The sequence below is a fragment of the Andrographis paniculata genome, unplaced genomic scaffold (genome assembly GCF_009805555.1).
Source record: "Andrographis paniculata isolate CXL003 unplaced genomic scaffold, ASM980555v1 Contig19END, whole genome shotgun sequence".
NCBI lineage: Eukaryota > Viridiplantae > Streptophyta > Magnoliopsida > Lamiales > Acanthaceae > Andrographis > Andrographis paniculata.
In genome coordinates this window covers 1,035,024-1,052,092 of record NW_026137479.1, presented here as the reverse complement: position 1 = coordinate 1,052,092, position 17,069 = coordinate 1,035,024, and the positions used below count along the sequence as shown (strand labels likewise).

The 17,069-nt window shown below is 37.0% G+C and overlaps 1 protein-coding gene across 12 annotated transcripts; it reads left to right on the top strand.

Annotated features, from left to right (window-relative positions):
- The first annotated feature begins 726 nt into the window (after positions 1–726).
- On the top strand, positions 727–17,059 carry LOC127241730 (uncharacterized). 12 transcript variants are annotated; one of them, XM_051260965.1, is made up of 29 exons: positions 727–870; positions 1,757–2,857; positions 3,026–3,241; positions 3,373–3,663; positions 3,792–4,112; positions 4,227–4,571; positions 4,735–4,863; positions 5,012–5,440; positions 5,651–6,091; positions 6,224–6,442; positions 6,562–6,867; positions 6,996–7,316; positions 7,442–7,759; positions 7,918–8,304; positions 8,423–8,734; positions 8,812–8,886; positions 9,019–9,366; positions 9,450–9,836; positions 9,949–10,278; positions 10,395–11,354; positions 11,694–11,972; positions 12,058–12,348; positions 12,430–12,630; positions 12,829–13,101; positions 13,188–13,472; positions 13,559–13,963; positions 14,096–14,254; positions 14,900–15,589; positions 15,686–17,059. In XM_051260965.1, the coding sequence occupies exons 1-29, from the start codon at positions 829–831 to the stop codon at positions 16,856–16,858; spliced, it is 11,034 nt and encodes a 3,677-aa protein (XP_051116922.1). In that variant the 5' UTR covers positions 727–828; the 3' UTR covers positions 16,859–17,059. The 12 variants fall into 12 exon arrangements, with proteins under 12 accessions (XP_051116922.1, XP_051116883.1, XP_051116874.1 ...); XM_051260926.1 differs by having other exon boundaries at positions 3,008–3,241; positions 5,657–6,091; XM_051260917.1 differs by having other exon boundaries at positions 3,008–3,241; positions 6,227–6,442.
- The last annotated feature ends 10 nt before the right edge of the window (positions 17,060–17,069 follow it).

Here is a 17,069-nt window from a genome sequence, read left to right as displayed (position 1 = left end):
GGCTGGCAATATCAAGGCATGATTGATTAAAAGGTGAAGTACTGGTGAAGGTCCTTCCAAAAGAATGCTTGTTGATAGGAATCACTATTAGTCATTAGAGGAAGGGTAATTAATGTGTAATGCTTACACATTGATCCACTAAAGTGAAGTGTCATTGTATCATATGTTCTTATTTGATCAAGAAATTGATTAAACAAAACATAAGCACAGTCATCATCTTAGAATATATAAGTTTTGGCATCTATTGAAATCAGCTGGATTAGACAACTCCAACTTGCAGCTTAATTAAAATACTGATAAAGCAAATCCAAACTTCCCTTTCAAAAGGGAATTGATGTTTTTGGGAATTACCGAACACACAATATTTGGTAAATATAGGAATTCAGATTTCTCTACAAATATATTAAGCAGCCTTCCTTTTATTATTTTTATTTTTTTTCCTACTAAAATTTTATTTTCTGATGTGCACCACCGAATAATAGAGATTCTATTCTACATAGATGAATATATTTCATTAGAGCCACTTGGGCATGTGACACTACACCACTAGGAAGGACCATTATCATTAATCAATCTCTGCCCAACTCACCTAAGAAAACACTAATCGCACCAAGTGTCAATTTTTGTCAGCTTTTGACAACTTTACTAACGTTTCAATCAGAGGGGCATTATTACATGTGGACTGACGAGAATGTTATGAAGCCTCTCTATTTATATACCCATGATCTGAAATAGCCATATCAAAGCATGTAAGCAGTAAACCTACTTACCTGGAAATTTGAGAAGTTGCATCTGATTCCCACACGGATTCCAGGTGATGCACCAGCAATGGCAAATGAAGCAGATATTTCAGTGCCCATTATAGAAAAAGTAAGTAATATCACCTCTTTGATTTGCTGCATCAATAGTTAATAAAGCTGATCATCAACATCGCAAATAATTATCACTTAGTGTGTAATGTCTTCAGTACAAGATAACATCCACTTATCTGATCACAAATAATGCATAACACTTGAAGAATATTGAATAGAAGCTCAAACAGGAGAATGGATTTCTAAAAATAACAAACCTGTGACAGTTTATTCCAAACCAACACACTACCGAGCTTTGCCACCATATTCGTGGAGTCATTCTATATTTATATAATAATTCATAGCAGCTAAGTTGTTCAAAAAATGAACTTGGTTTTACGATTCAACATTGGGTAGTATTGGCAATTCAAGTTTTTTTTTTAATGAACAGAGAAGCGTTTGCTAGGTTTTTTTAACCTAAAGATATGGATCACATACTTTTTTGCATTTTGTTTGATACGATCATATGAAAAGGAAGTTGGTTTACTAATCTGCTACACTCTAGTTTATGGGTTTAAGTCATAACAAATTAGTAGCTGCTAGATCATTTTATGCACATGCAAACAAGGTGTGAGAATCAATCCTTTAAATTCTACCCTGACAGGTTCTTTGTATGTTCTTCACTAGCCCAATGGGAAAAGCTTTTGCTTTACTAGTTAACTCACAATGTTATCTGAAGCTATACTGTTAATTCAATCCTTATCTACAAATCTTATTAAGAGAAAACATTAAACGTACAAAGTGTGCCAACTTGAAACAGACTTCCTTTTTCAAGATAGTAAAAATAGACAAAATCGCTAAACTAGTAAAATATGCAAACATATCTTTTGTTTGTAATGTACAATACAATACCTTGTACTGCATCTTCTTGATTAAACAGCAACACTAATATATCTCTATTGTAGAGAACTGAGATAAGCGAGCAAGAACGAAACATGGCAGGTCAAGGCACCATCATTTCAATCTGTAAACTTTCCGAGCCTGATACACCTAATGAACCTCTTACACTTGAAAGTGAGGATATTATGAGAACATCCTCAGCTGGCGAGGTTGGAGGTGAAATAGATAATAATTTACCAGAAGCAAGTACAGTTGCTGAAAAGCCATCTCAAGATGCGAAAGATGATCCTGAGATTTTCCTAGGAAACCTCAAATCAGGTGATCAACCTTCAGAGCTTGCTGTAAATTTAGAAACTTCCTCAGAAATGATCCAGGGGTCAAATGTTTCAGACAAAGATGGGGGGAGGAGCATTGCACCAGTAGAACATAGTAAGAACCTAAATGTCCAAGTAAACACAGGGAATGGGAAAACAACAGAAGACAATATTACGTTCAATCTCCCTGATGAAGTGTCTGGAGGAGCAGGATGTCCAAATAACCAAAATGAGAGTACCTCAGAACAGGAGCATTTAGGCAACGAGATGAAATTGGTTGGCAAATTGAAAACCTCTGGAGAAACCATAACTGATGCAAGAGGTGATAATGGCGAGCTTCAGGGCTACAGTGATAGCCTAGGAGTTGTCAATAATGAGCAGAAAACCTTGACAGACAAGGTTACAGATAAAACAGCTCCTAAGGTAACAGAGAAGACTGAGAATAGCTCATTGGCTCAACTTGATGGTTTGCATACGGCATGCAATCAACAACTGGAGAAGGAAAATGGGATACTATCTGTGCCAGAAGCATCAACAGGTAGCATCGGCGCGAACGAGTCTCCAGTCAATTTAAATATCACGGCTGAGGATGAAGACCTCAATAATGCTGAACCATTCCAAAATGAAAAACATACAAGTACTTTGCTGAAGGAAGAAATGCAGATAGAGAAACCTACAGAGTCCTTGCATGCAGCACCTGAAAATTTAAAAGCATTTTATTCAGATCATGACAACAAGGCAACAAGTTCTCAAGAGGAGCACAGTACAAGCACGAATTTACAAGCCATTAAAAGTGAAGATACAGAAGAAAAAACTGTTGATGGGGCTGAAACACAGAAGGGAGTCAATGAGGTACAAATAGTGTACTACTAAGAAAATAGTTTTCAATCAACTATACATTTTCCTTAATCTCCACGCCAGCTCCAAAAGGGCTATTTTACATGACGGAGAGAGTATTAGATAATCATCTTTTTTTTTTGGAAAATTAACCATAATGTTTAGTTTTGCATTTTCTTGCAGCACAATGTCCCACATGAAAACAATTACAAGAACTCATTGATCCAAACTGACGGCTCACACATAAAGCATGAGGGGCTTCTGGAAGAAGAAATGGAAAAACCCTTGACGGAAGCTTCAAGTGAAAAACAAATTCAAACAGTAGATCAACAAGAAGCCTCCATTGACAAAAAGCAAGAAATTACTCAAATAGCTAACAAAAGAGAGGAAGGCACCAAGGTACAACTGACATTTGATTTTTTAGGTTAATATGTAATAGACCATATGTGAAAATATATGGTAAATATGAAAAGAATTTAAAAATAAGCAAATATGTTTCTTCTTAACATGACCAGAGAATGTTCCTACAGGATATAGCAACAAATATCCCAAGTCAAGAAAATGGGGATACGTCACCAACAGCAGAACATGGCTCCGAGCCACCTCTGGAAGAAGTTCCCACTTGTAACGCCAATGATAATGAGCAATCAAATACGCTTGAGGCCAAATCTGAGAAGTATGCAGACAAGGATATTGATGATCCATTAACAGAAGCTTCAAGTGAGAAAGAAATACATGCTGTAGATCCACAAAAAACCTCACCTGATAAAACAAAGGAAGTAATTACAGAGGTAGCTGGTGCAAAGGAGGTAATTACCAAGGTACTTGCGAAAACCATCCTGTTTTGATACTTAATTTCAGCTTAGTTGGAACATACTAAATGAAATTTTGAAACACAATGAAATATAGATGCATTTCTTCAAAATCTGAACAGTGTTTGTTACCACAGGATATAACAATAAAGGTTCTAAGACCCGAGAATGAAGATACCTCGCCAATAGCAGAAGAAAGCTCTGAGCCATCTCTGATAGAAGGTGCTGTTGGTAAAGCCAGCGATAACGAATTTTCAAATTTTGCTGAGACCAAATCTGATGATGGCAGCTCCCTAAAAGCAGAGTTGGTGGAAAATGATAATTGCACAGAAAAGGAAATGGAGAAACCACAAGTTTCATGTGAGAAACAACTTCAAATTGTAGGTTCAAAAGAAATCTCACCTGACAATACAAATGAAGATGTTGTAGAGGTGGATGGCATAAAGGAGGAAAGTAAGGTACACATGAAACAAATGAATACTTTGTAGCATAGTTGGAAAAGTGAGAAACAAATAAATTTGAAAAGGAAGGATGATTTAATTCTTAAACTGAACAAGGTTTTGTTTTTACAGGATACACCAATAAATGTTCCAAATCAAGAGAATCAAGATACTTCACTGGCAGTAGAAGATGGATCACAAAAACCATGCCGGGAAGTTGTCATTTGTAAATCTAGAAATAATGAGCCAACACATACACTAGAGGCTGCCAAGTTCAAAGATGAGAGCTCCTTAAAAGCACAATCAATCGACAACGATATATGTCCAGAAAGTTTAAAAACATTTGATTCAGATCATGACAAGGCAACAAGTTCTCAAGAGGAGCACAGTACAGGCACGAATTTACAAGACATCAAAAGTGAAGATACAGAAGAAAAATCTGTTGATGCAACTGAAACACCGAAGGAAGTCAATGAGGTACAAATAGAGTACTACTAAGAAACTTACTTTTATCAGCATAGCATATGATAAAAGCATGATATCATCAACTGAAAAAGAAAAAAGAAAAAAAAAGAAAAAAGAAAAGATTGTCATCCTTTTGGCTTGATTTGAGTTAATGAACATTTTGTGCTTGTTCTAGAGCTCTCCCATGAGTCAGTTCATCTCACACCAAGAAGAAAGCACTACTGCAGATCAACACGAAGGTATCAACAACAGAAAGAGTGAAATTATCATTACTGATGTTACCCCTCAGAAGGAAGCTCCCAAGGTACAGTAAAGAGTCATGAACAAAAGTCTACATTGACATTAACATCTCAGAGGGGATGAACCTATCTGAAGAAATAAGCACTGAACTTGGAAAACAGTAAATCTCTTTTGATCCCATGGAGCTTGATGATCGTGTCTTTACCTTGCAGAATTTTCTAAAAGAGGAAACTGAAGAGAACTTGACAATAAAAGTGGATGGTTCGCAGATGAATACCAAAGAGCTTTCAGAAAGTGGAAATTCATCTTCTTCTATAACTTTGGCAAGGGAAAGCAATCATGATAGCCTGATGATTAGGCATGAGGCAGAAATTGAGGATGGACAACAGAGTGAAACTGAATTAGGCAAAAGTGAAGAACATACAGAAGGAAAGTTGCCAAAGATAGCATCGGAAACAAAGATGGAAGAAAATACCCTCCCTGTAGCTTCAGAAAAGATTAAAGCATCTGATTTATGTCAAGAGATAGAAACAAGCACAATTGAACAGACTTTAACAGCAGATCCACAAGGACTCCTTGATGATCCAAAAAATTACCAAACAGATGGTGCAGCAACCAAAGATGAAACTCTTGAGGAATCGGTTAGAAATGTTAAATCTTTTACTCTTAATTATAATAAGGTTAATGGCACAGAATCACTTAGAAATGCTAAATCTTTTACTCTTAATTATAACAAGATTAAGAACAAGTGATATATCAAAAGCTTGTCTGGGAAAAAGTAAAATGTGTAGGTATTACATAACAATGCTCCTTATATATGCTCAACAAGGCTAATTAATTTTTTGTTCTAGATGCAGAATGTTGCAACATTTGATGCTGATGAGGAGAATAAGAAGAACTCATTGATCCATTTTGATGGCTTCCAAACAGAAGATGAGCACCATCTAGAAAAGGAAAGTGATAAATCATCTTTACCACAAGATTTCCAAAGGAACACTAGTGATTTGTTAAGCCTGAAGGATAAGATAGAAATTGAAAAAGAAAAACCTGGAGCAGAGTTGTTTGAAACGGATAATTATACAGAAAGTGCTGCACTAACAGAAGTGCATCTAGAGAAGCCTGGGAAATCTCTTAGTGTAGCTAAAGCATCTGATATGCATGCATGCTCAGCAACAACAAGTTGCTCTAAGGAGCAAAGTTTATCTGAGAACCAGCAAGCGATGCTGGGTGGGAAAATAGAGGAAAATACAATGGATACAGAAGCCACCAACCAGACACATCAAAAACTGCAGGTGGGACAAACCTATGAATTATATATTTGCTTTCCACCATGCATGAACATTGAATGCTATTAAATAGAATTAAATAATCTTCTTCTTTTTTTTAGGCAAATTCAGCATAATTAGTTTTGCATTTTCTTGCAGCAGAATGCCCCACATGAAGACAATGACAAGAACTCAATGATCCAAACTGATGGCTCACACATAAAGCATGAGGAACTTCTGGAAAAAGAAATGGAAAAACCATGGACAGATGGTTCATGTGAAAAACAAATTCAAACAGTAGATCAACAAGAAGACTCCATTGACAAAACAAAGCAAGAAATTACTCAAATAGCTGAAAAAAGAGAGGAAGGCACCAAGGTACAACTGACATTTGATTTTTTAGGTTAATATGTAATAGACCATATGTGAAAATATATGGTAAATATGAAAAGAAATCAAAAATTAAAAAAAAAAAAATTTCTTCTTAACACGACCAGAGAAAGTTCCTACAGGATATAGCAACAAATATCCCTAGTCAAGGAAATGAGTATACCTCACCAACAGCAGAACATGGCTCTGAGCCACCTCTGGAAGAAGTTTCCACTTGTAACTCCAATGATAATGAGCAATCAAATACGCTTGAGGCCAAATTTGAGAAGTATGCAGACAAGGATATTGATGATCCATTAACAGAAGCTTCAAGTGAGAAAGAAATACATGCTGTAGATCCACAAAAAACCTCACCTGATAAAACAAAGGAAGTAATTACAGAGGTAGCTGGTGCAAAGGAGGTAATTACCAAGGTACTTGCGAAAACCATCCTGTGTTGATACTTAATTTCAGCTTAGTTGGAACATACTAAATGAAATTTTGAAACACAATGAAATATAGATGCATTTCTTCAAAATCTGAACAGTGTTTGTTACCACAGGATATAACAATAAAGGTTCTAAGACCCGAGAATGAAGATACCTCGCCAATAGCAGAAGAAAGCTCTGAGCCATCTCTGATAGAAGGTGCTGTTGGTAAAGCCAGCGATAACGAATTTTCAAATTTTGCTGAGACCAAATCTGATGATGGCAGCTCCCTAAAAGCAGAGTTGGTGGAAAATGATAATTGCACAGAAAAGGAAATGGAGAAACCACGAGTTTCTTGTGAGAAACAACTTCAAATTGTAGGTACAAAAGAAATCTCACCTGACAAAACAAAAGAAGATGTTGTAGAGGTGGATGGCATAAAGGAAGAAAGTAAGGTACACATTAAAATCTACTAACTGATATTTGCATTGTAGCATAGTTGGCAAAGTGAGGAACAAATGAAAATTGGAAAAGAAAGGACAATTTAATTCTTAAACTAAACAAGGCTTTGTTTTCACAGGATACACCAATAAATGTTCCAAATCAAGAGAATCATGATACTTCACCGGAAGTAGAAGATGGATCACAAAGACCATGCCAGGAAGTTGTCATTTGTAAATCTAGAAATAATGAGCCAACACAGACACTTGAGGCTGCCAAGTACGAGGATGACAGCTCCTCAAAAGAAGAATTGGTCGACAATGATATATGTCCAGAGCAGGAAATAAAGCCATCAATAGAAGCTTCAAGTGAGAAAGAAATCCAACCTACAGATGCACAAGAAAATTTAAGTGATAAAACACATGACAGGGTAGCTGACGTGGAGGAAAATAACAAGGTAATATGAAAATAATTGACAAAATGGCATCTTATTATTATTATTATTATTATATCCTATCTTAATCGGCACACAAGGTGAATATATATGGGAATGGTTTGAAGAATGTAAAAATAAAGGAATATTTATTTTCAAAGTGAAAATGAATTTTCCTACAGGATACAGCGACAAGTGTTTCAAGTCAAGAGAATGCAGATATGTCTCCGACTGTACAGACACAAGAGACATCTCTGAAAGAAGATTCCACATATAATGCCAGTGATAATGAGACCCAAAACTCACATGAGGCCAAACTTGAGGAGGAGAACTTCCTAAATGCAGATCATGAGGAAAGTACAGAAAGAGCATCAGGAAAGGAAGAGGTACCTACTGAGTCCTTGTGCGTAGCAGACAAAGATATTAAATCAATTGCTTCAGGACAAGAAAGAGAAACAAGCTCTCCACAAAAGCAGATCCTAACTGAAGATCCTCAAGTTGTTATATATCATGACACAGAGGACAAAACAAATAAAGCAACTGGAATATTAGAAACTCATGGGGTTGAGGTGAGGATTATGCTAATTTATTAATTTTTGCAATCATGTTCCTAATTTACTGGAGATTGTGTTATGCAAAGTTCTGAACAAATAGAATAATTTAACTAGTTAACATTCTTGCTTTCAGGGTGTTGAAACAGCTATTCCACATGAGAATACTGAAGAGCAACTAATTAAAGTGCATAGCCCAAAGATGGATCCTCCTGAACATTTGGAAAAGGAAAGTGAAATTTCATGCCTGAGAGGGGACACCACAGAAAGTACTTTGATCATTGATGGAAGTCAAGTGGACAAGTCTATTGACTATATGCAAGCATCAATCAATGATATCAAGGAATCTGCTTCTGGTCAAGAGCTAGTTAAAAGTGCCAAAGAAGGGCAAATTCTAACTACAGGTTTTCAAGAAATTTCAGTTGACAAGAATGACACAGTTGCAGAGGTACAGAAAACCAAATGAATCAGAGACTTTGTTATATAAACTAAATACAGCCCATAAGTTGTTTATCCTTGCTGCAGGTTAATACAGAAGGCTACAACGAGGACAAAGTAATTAATGCAGGTGACCTGAATGCAGAAACACCTGTGGACAAGGTGAGAATCTTAATAGCATATTTCATTTATTTTTTTTTGTTATCTGTTAAATAATAAAACATTAAGTATGACATTAATAAAGTATATGTAAAATTACTTAGTGAAATCTGTTGCCAACTTGCATTGTGGCAGGGTGTTGAAACCACTGTTGCACATGAGGAAGCTGAGGAGAGGTCGCTAACCCAAGCAGTTGAAGAACAGTATGAACATCTGGAAAAGGTCCTTGAACACCCATCTAAGGTGGAAGCTTTGACAGGAAGCACAACAGATGGTACTTTGATGAAGGAAGAATCACAAGCGGAGATGTCCAATGACTGTTTTCTAGTAGATAATAAGGATAATACATTGTCTACTTCAAGTCTAGGACCAGACACGAGTTCCATTGAGGAAATAACATCAAATATGCAAGAATTTTCAATACTCAAAACAGAGGAAGAAACTTCTGGCACATCCCTAAAGAAAGAAACTCTTGATGAGCAGGTAAAAACAACCACAATTGAATATAATAATTTTAGCTTAATTAGCAGATATGATAGCTTATAGATGCAACAATGTTGCTACAGAAAATTACAGCACATGCTCCAACTGAAGAAAGTGAAGATGACTTGAAAAATTCATCTCTGAAAGAAGATTCAATGGGAACCACCAAAGATCACTCAGCACAAATGCATGAGGCCAAGTTTGAGAGCAAAGACACAATAGCAAATGAATTCAATGATAGAAGTATAGATGGGACTTTGGGAAAGGGGAAAGAATTAAATGATGCCTTGCAAGTGGTGGTATCCAAGGATGTTGTAGCATTTGCTTCAGATCAAGGTCATGAAAAGCCAAGCTCGCTAGAGGAGGAAAACATGAGAGAAACTCCTGAAAAAATTATGCATGATCCCAAGGAAGACAAAAAACAAGACGAAATGCACATGGTAGAAATTCAAGAAAATAAGGTGAGAAAGGTATCCGCATCTAACACTATATTACAGACATACTTTACACACTTCTAGATAAAAATTTCTCAAGCTATTAACAACATTCCTTAATAATTGTCCCTATTGCATGCATTTGCAGAATGCAATAGGTGCTACTCCACCGGAGGACCCTCTTGAGACCACACAAGTCCAACTGGAATTCTCACGAGAGGAAGATGGGAGACTTTTGGTAAAGGAAAATGAAAATGTATCCTTGAGGACCTTAACAGAACCACCAAAAGTGGACACACCAATGCTGAAGGAAGAGGCAGAAGGAAAATGTATAGGCTCCCTGGAAGTATTGAATGAACAAATTAAACAATTTGCTCCAAGCAAAGAAAATGAAATAAGTTCTATCAAGGAGAATACCTCAGATCCAGAGTTGCCAGATGTTCTGCGTGCTCAAACCGTGGAAACTCTTGACATAAAGGTGAAAATCAAATCAAAGTATCAAACTTTCGATTACATTTAATTAGAAATCAAAAGAAAAGATAGCTTTTAAAAGAAAATGGATAAATTTAATTAGTTGTTTTGTCATTGCTACAGGATATTAGTGAAGATTACTTGCATACTGAACAAGACACCTCACAAATGCCATCTCTGGAAGAAACACCCAAAAGCAATGACACAGATGAGCCATCAACAATTCATGAGACTAAACCAATACAGGAAGGTCTAATAATATTGAAGGAGAATATTACAGTAAAAACAGATCAGAATGCAAGTGAAGTTGCAGGGGATTCAACTAACAACAAGTGCAGTGAGCAACTAGAAGAGAATGATACAATAAAAAGCTTAGTGGAATATAAAAAACATAGAGCAAGTGTGCAGGAAGAGAGAGAATGCAGAGAAGAGAGAGCATTGCTAGATGAAACAGAAGATGCCAAAGACACAACATCAACTATAATAGCCAATGAGTTTGTTCCAAACTCTTCTGAAGCTTCAGATGAATATCAGTCCACTTCTGATAGGAAGATGACAAAAGATAGAGAAGGGCTGGATGTAGGAACAACTGGCAATGCTGAGGATGTAAAAATTGATGGAGACAAGGATAAAGGGGAGGAAGAAATCAAACAAACTATATCAGATTTGAGTCATACAGCCCTAGACAAAACAGAGAAAAGAGATGAGAATCTTACCATATTACGATCAGAAGCTTCAGAGGGAGATTCTCCGTCAAAAGATTTGGGGGTTGTTGAAGAAGTTGAGAGCATATATGTTGAGAAAACCTCAGATTCAACAAGTCACTGTGAAAGAGATGAATCTGAGCCTCCATCTACTGGCAGCATGATTGGAGAAACATCAAACTTAAATGAAGTTGCACATGCACAATCACAAAACAAAAGCGGATCTGAATCTGAAAAAAAGGAGATTGAAAATATTGATCAAGATCGAAGCTGTGAAGTAATATCAGAAGAAAAAGAGGCAAATAAAGAGATGAAGCTTAAAGCAGGTGAAGAAATACACAATGATGAAGTTCTGTCAGAGGGTATATCCAGCAATAAGGTGCAATACCCAGCCTCAACTTTTACTTCCAGCTAATGTTTTAGACGTTTTATCCAATCAGTAGGTTGAGTTACCATTTAATTATTTAATATAGACCAAAACAATAGTTCAAAAAAAAAAAAAAAAAAAAGAACAAAGAAGAGGATGAAAAAAATGGTATATCATCATCTTGATTTTTGAAAGGAAGAGGTAACAACAGAAAAGCATCAGAAAGACTATATAAACAGGAAGAAAGAACTGTGAAATTGAAAATAATGTGAATGAAACAAAAACAGTTAATGGAAAAAGGTAAATATTAGTATAATCTTTCTTCACAAATCCTTCATTACACTAATGCAGATGCCTAAAGATTTTGGAGGAGCTGCTGACAAAAGTGGAGAACAGCCAGAAGATAATCTACTGGCATATGACTCATATGACAGAAGCTTACACCAAAATGAGCTGGATATGAGCATTGCAGATACGGAAGTGGATCATCAGGTAGACAGTCTTTGTGTAGAGACAAGAAATGAGGAGTCAAAAGAAGACATAATAACAGAGTATCACCCAGAAGACAAAGAAAAGATAAAAGCAGGGGAAATGTCCAAGGCCACAATGAACATGAACAAAGCCGAACAGGTCAGGAAAACAAGATATAGAAGTTACATTCTTTCCCTCAGAAACCTCTCTGTCTTATGATGCTAAGATATAATTCATCCCTCAGGTCAACAGAGTTTCTGCAGGGGCTGCAGAAGAGCCAATCGTAAACTTTCTAGCAAAAGAATCAAAAGACCAAAGCCTAGACCAAAAGGAGCTGGGAAAGGACTTTAAACAGGTTGCAACTATATTAGATTCTGAAAAGGCTCATGAGACAGATCATCTATGTGTGGAAACTAAAGCTGAGGATCCAAAAGAAGTAATGATTACAGGGAGTCACCAAGAAGATGTACATCAAGAAGAATTACATAAAGAAGAAATAAGTGGAGTCAAAAGGATAGCAGCCGAAACAGTAAAGGTGAAAGAAACATAATATAAATTGAGTTCTGCATATCATAAACTTCATCATTTTGTAATATCCCCATCCTTCATCACGCAGGCATCAGAAGTCTCGAAGGAGCCTGCTCAAAGGTCCATTCAACAGCCAGAAGAAAATATGTCAGGGAATGCAAATACAAGCCTTCAGAAAATAGAGGTAGCCAAGAGTACTGAGGATTTTCCCACTATAGGAAGCACTGAGAAGATTCACGCAGGAGACACTGTATATATAGAGGTTAAAACTGAGGATGCAGGAGAAAAGGTAATAAGAGAGTTTTTAGAGAAGATAATGTAAAGTCAAAGTAAATGAACATGGAAGTAATATGCAAAGTCAAAAGAACGCTAATGAAACAAAAAAAAAAAAAAAAAAAAAAAAAAGAGGAAAAAACATCAGCCTCAAAATATTGCCTTACAAACTTTTCCATTTTGTAATATTGAAAACCTCTTTTTCACCCTGCAGGCATCTAAAGTTTATGAAGACACTGCCAGTAATACTGAAGAGAGGCCAGAAGATATTGATAGAAGCCTGCATCAAATAGAACTGGATGAGAGCATTTCGGAGGTTACAACTATATATAATACTGAAGAGGCTCAAAAGGTAGCTGGCATGAAAATTGAGGATTCAAAAGAAGAGATAGCAGCACAGGGTCCCTCACAAGATGGGGAAGAACAAAAGGAGATTGGAACAGGAGAAGTATACAAAGAAAAAAATAATTCAATTGTAACAAACCAGGTCAGGTGACGAAAGGAGTAGCAATTTGATCTGTTAGCTCACAATGCTATCCTTTTTATAATGCCCATATCTGATATATCATGCAGGAATCTGAAGGCTCTAGAGAGGCAATGCAAGATGAAGAAGAAGATATCTCAGCAAATGTTTCACTTGATAGAAGTGTATGCCAAACAGATATAGCAAAGAACATTGAAGAGGATACTGCAGTTGTAGATGCTAAAGACGCTCACAGGACAGATCATGTATCTGTGGAGGCAAAAACCAAGGATTCTATAGAAGAGATTGTAGCAGAAAGTTATCCAGAGTATAAGGAAGAGCAACAAAAGATGGAAGAAATATTTGAAGTCAAAAATATTGATGGAATATTGGAGGTAACTGAAAACAAATCGAAGTAAAACCTTTGTTCCTTCAGACACTTCTCTAATTTACAATACCCAAAATCCAACATTTTGTGCAGGAACCTAAAAGTATTGAAGAGGTTTCACAACAGCCAGAAGAAGACATAGCCAATAAATCAGATAATAGAAGCATACACAAACCAGAAATGGAGAAGAGTGTTATTAAAGAGGTTGCATCTATTGTAGATGGCGAAGAGGCTCATGGGGTAAACCTTGCATATCCAGAGACAAAATCTGAGGACTCGAAAGACAAGATCATATCAGAGACTTTCCAAGAATATGAACAAGAGGTAAATGAGAAAGAAATATGTGAAGTACATGAAACAGTTCCAAAGGAAACTGTGCAAAAGCAAGAAGAAACAGGAAATGAAGTGGAGGTGGTTATAGCTACACTACATACTGAAAAGCCTCATAAGGTTCATCCTTCCCATTTAGTAACAGAATTTGAGGAATCAAAAGAAGAGGTAGATACTCTTATCATTAACCTTTTCACATTATGTATCATCCAAGTACATGGCACACTCCATTGGGAAATTATCAACACAAAAAACGATACCGCAGTTTTATAACTGTGAAGTATATCATTCATTGTATAGGTATCTAGTGATATTGAAAAGGTTGCTGAGAAAGCTGTGCCAGAGCCACAAGAGCTTGGACAGGGAATTGAGGTTGCTATGGCTGCACCAGATACCAAGCAGGATTACGGGATACATCTTGAGCATATAAAGAACGAGTTTGAGGAATCAACAGAAGAGGTAAACACTTTGACATGAGCTTTTTAACACGTTGCATCATCTAAATGTGGAACTCATAAAATAGAGCAAATCATAGAGGTTGAAAACTATTAGTCTGCCGTTGTACCATTTTAGTGGACAACACCCAAAAGAGTAAAATTTTTGGTTTTGTGATTCGAATATAACTCATAGTGGACCAAATAAGTTGTGAAACTAACAAACAAGGAAAGATTCACATTAAGACTTACAGCAAATCCCGCTGATTTTTTCACCTAAAGATAGTAATCTTATTTTAAGGATGGAAGCTACAAAATTAACAAGTGAAATTTTGCATGGAGATATTCAAAATTTATTAGCCAGCAGCAAGTATTAATCTACAATGCATTAAGTAGCACTACAAAATCAATTCACTTTAGCTAGATTACAGTGGTCAGTAGAAATTTTGGATGTGCGGGTAACTCATGAGATTGGTATATCTGCTGGGTGTTTGTGCAAACTGACATGTTAAGATTAATTCCAGCTTTCTCCAAAATCTTTAGCTTTGGTGAGAAATTGATATTGCTCTGACATGCACATTCTGAACCTTAAAATCTTATACAGAAGTGATAGTGACTACTCTAATTCCCTGTGATGTACTAATCAACATGCATGTTACATGTTACCTAGTTAACCAGATCCACTGCACCATCCCCAGAGGATAAAATTAACAAGACAAGTTCTGATGAGGACAATGAAGCAACTAAAGATGAAGCATTGTTAAATCAAAGTCCAAATGCTCTTGTGATAGCAACAGCTGCTGAAGTGCCAGAAACACTTGACAAAAATATAATATGTGAAGCAGTGCCATCCCCAGAGGATAAAGTTAACAAGACAAGTTCTGATGAGGTCAACAATGAAGTAACTAAAGATGAAGCATTGTCAAATCAAAGTCCAAATGCTCTCATGGTAGCAACAGCTGCTGAAGTGCCAGAAACACTTGACAAAGATATAATATGTGAAGCAGTGCCATCCCCAGAGGATAAAGCTAACAAGACAAGTTCTCATGAGGCTAACAATGAAGCAACTAAAGATGAAGCATTGCTAAATCAAAGTCCAGATGCTGTTGTGATAGCAACAGCTGCTGAAGTGCCAGAAACACTTGACAAAATGATAATATGTGAAGCAGTGCCTACAGTGGGCGTACATGAAACCACCCAGGACAATATAGGTAAGAGAGAAAAAGCAGATGTAATCTTGGAGAAAGAGCAAGAAGTGGAAAACAAAGGCAAGGACGAAAACCATTCACTCTCTGAATTTACACAAAAAAAAGAAGGTGCGGAACTGGATCAAAACAATGAAGCACAAGTAAAGGATGAGGTAAAAACATAACTTGCTCCAATTTAACCATGGGTGAACTGCTGTGTTGAAATTAGTTTGTAAAACAATCTTTTTAAGTACACATATTCTCTGCAGGAGGATGCCCAGAAAGCTGATAGACAGAGCAAAACAGTGGACAAATACAATAAGACAGATACCAAGGTTGAGGATGAGCTTTCCTCTCATACAACATGCACAACAGAAGTTTCACGTGGTGGAGGCATTCAGGAGATTTCCAATAATGAAGAAAACGCAACACCCAACAATGAGTGGCGTGAAGAGAAATATGCAAATGAAGGAACAGAATTTCAAAAGTCCACAGTGGAGGAAGACTTCGACCTGCAAGAATCAAAACCTACAATGACAGCTGCCATACCAGAGACTGTAAGTACAAGTGATCCCTGTGGTCTTCCAGAAACAACAGAAGTCCACTGCCAGCAAGAGGAAGACGTAAGGTATAAAAGCAAAGGGGTGGCAGAGAGCTCTGCATACGTAGAATCTGCTGAGATCGTAACGATCGTAACATCAAAAGCCATGCAGGAAGATATTGAAGAAACCTTAACGGAGGCTCAAGCTCGAGACCTCAAGCGTCATGACTTACCCCAAGAATCAGTTTCCCTGGACTTCAAAGCACAAATAGGACAAACAGATTGTTCGGCGGATCTTCATAATGTTAAGGATATAGGCGTGGATGTTCAGAAGTCAAATGAGTGCTCCATCGGAGTGATCAATCAGGGGAATCCAGTGGAGGAGGATCCAATTCCAGAAATAGATTCTTCGAAAAATGTGAACCCACAGGATTCAACCGGAAACAAGGACATGTCAGCAATTCAACATGTAGATTCTCCAGAATGTCCCCAGATTGAGGGTGAAATATTGAAACCTTCCGATCCCGACTCTAAGCAAGAGGAAGAGGTAACTACAAAATCAATGGAGAAACCTGAAATGAGAGATAGAGACCAACCTTCGCTATCAGACCTTTTTCAGGCAGCGAAAGAATCCACACGGTTGAGAAATGACCCGATAAGTTTACAGCAGCAGCAGCAAGCGGAACATGGCGAGCACAAAGAAGCGAAATCCGGGGAAGAAAAAAGTGGCGAAGAGGAATCAGAAGAGAAAAGAGCAGAGGAGAGCGGTGCAGAAGTGAAAGTAGGTCACAAAAAATCACACAACATACTGTCTCTGTCTGGCGTAGGATCAAAAGTGAAGCATTCCATTTCCAAGGTAAAGAAAGCCATCACCGGCAAATCCTCTCACCATCCAAAATAGATACAATACGATACATATACAAAGAGAACAATATCAGTGAGTTTGTGTTTGTGTGTATGTTTGTTTGTTTGTTTTAAGTATGTGTGTATAGTTTGGTGGTGTTGTTCCACTGTCTGTATTTTTGTCCAAGTTTGCTGCTACAATGACTACTCATTGTTGAATAATATTGTTGGGCATTGCATTGCATTGCATGGCATGGAAGTGAGTCCTC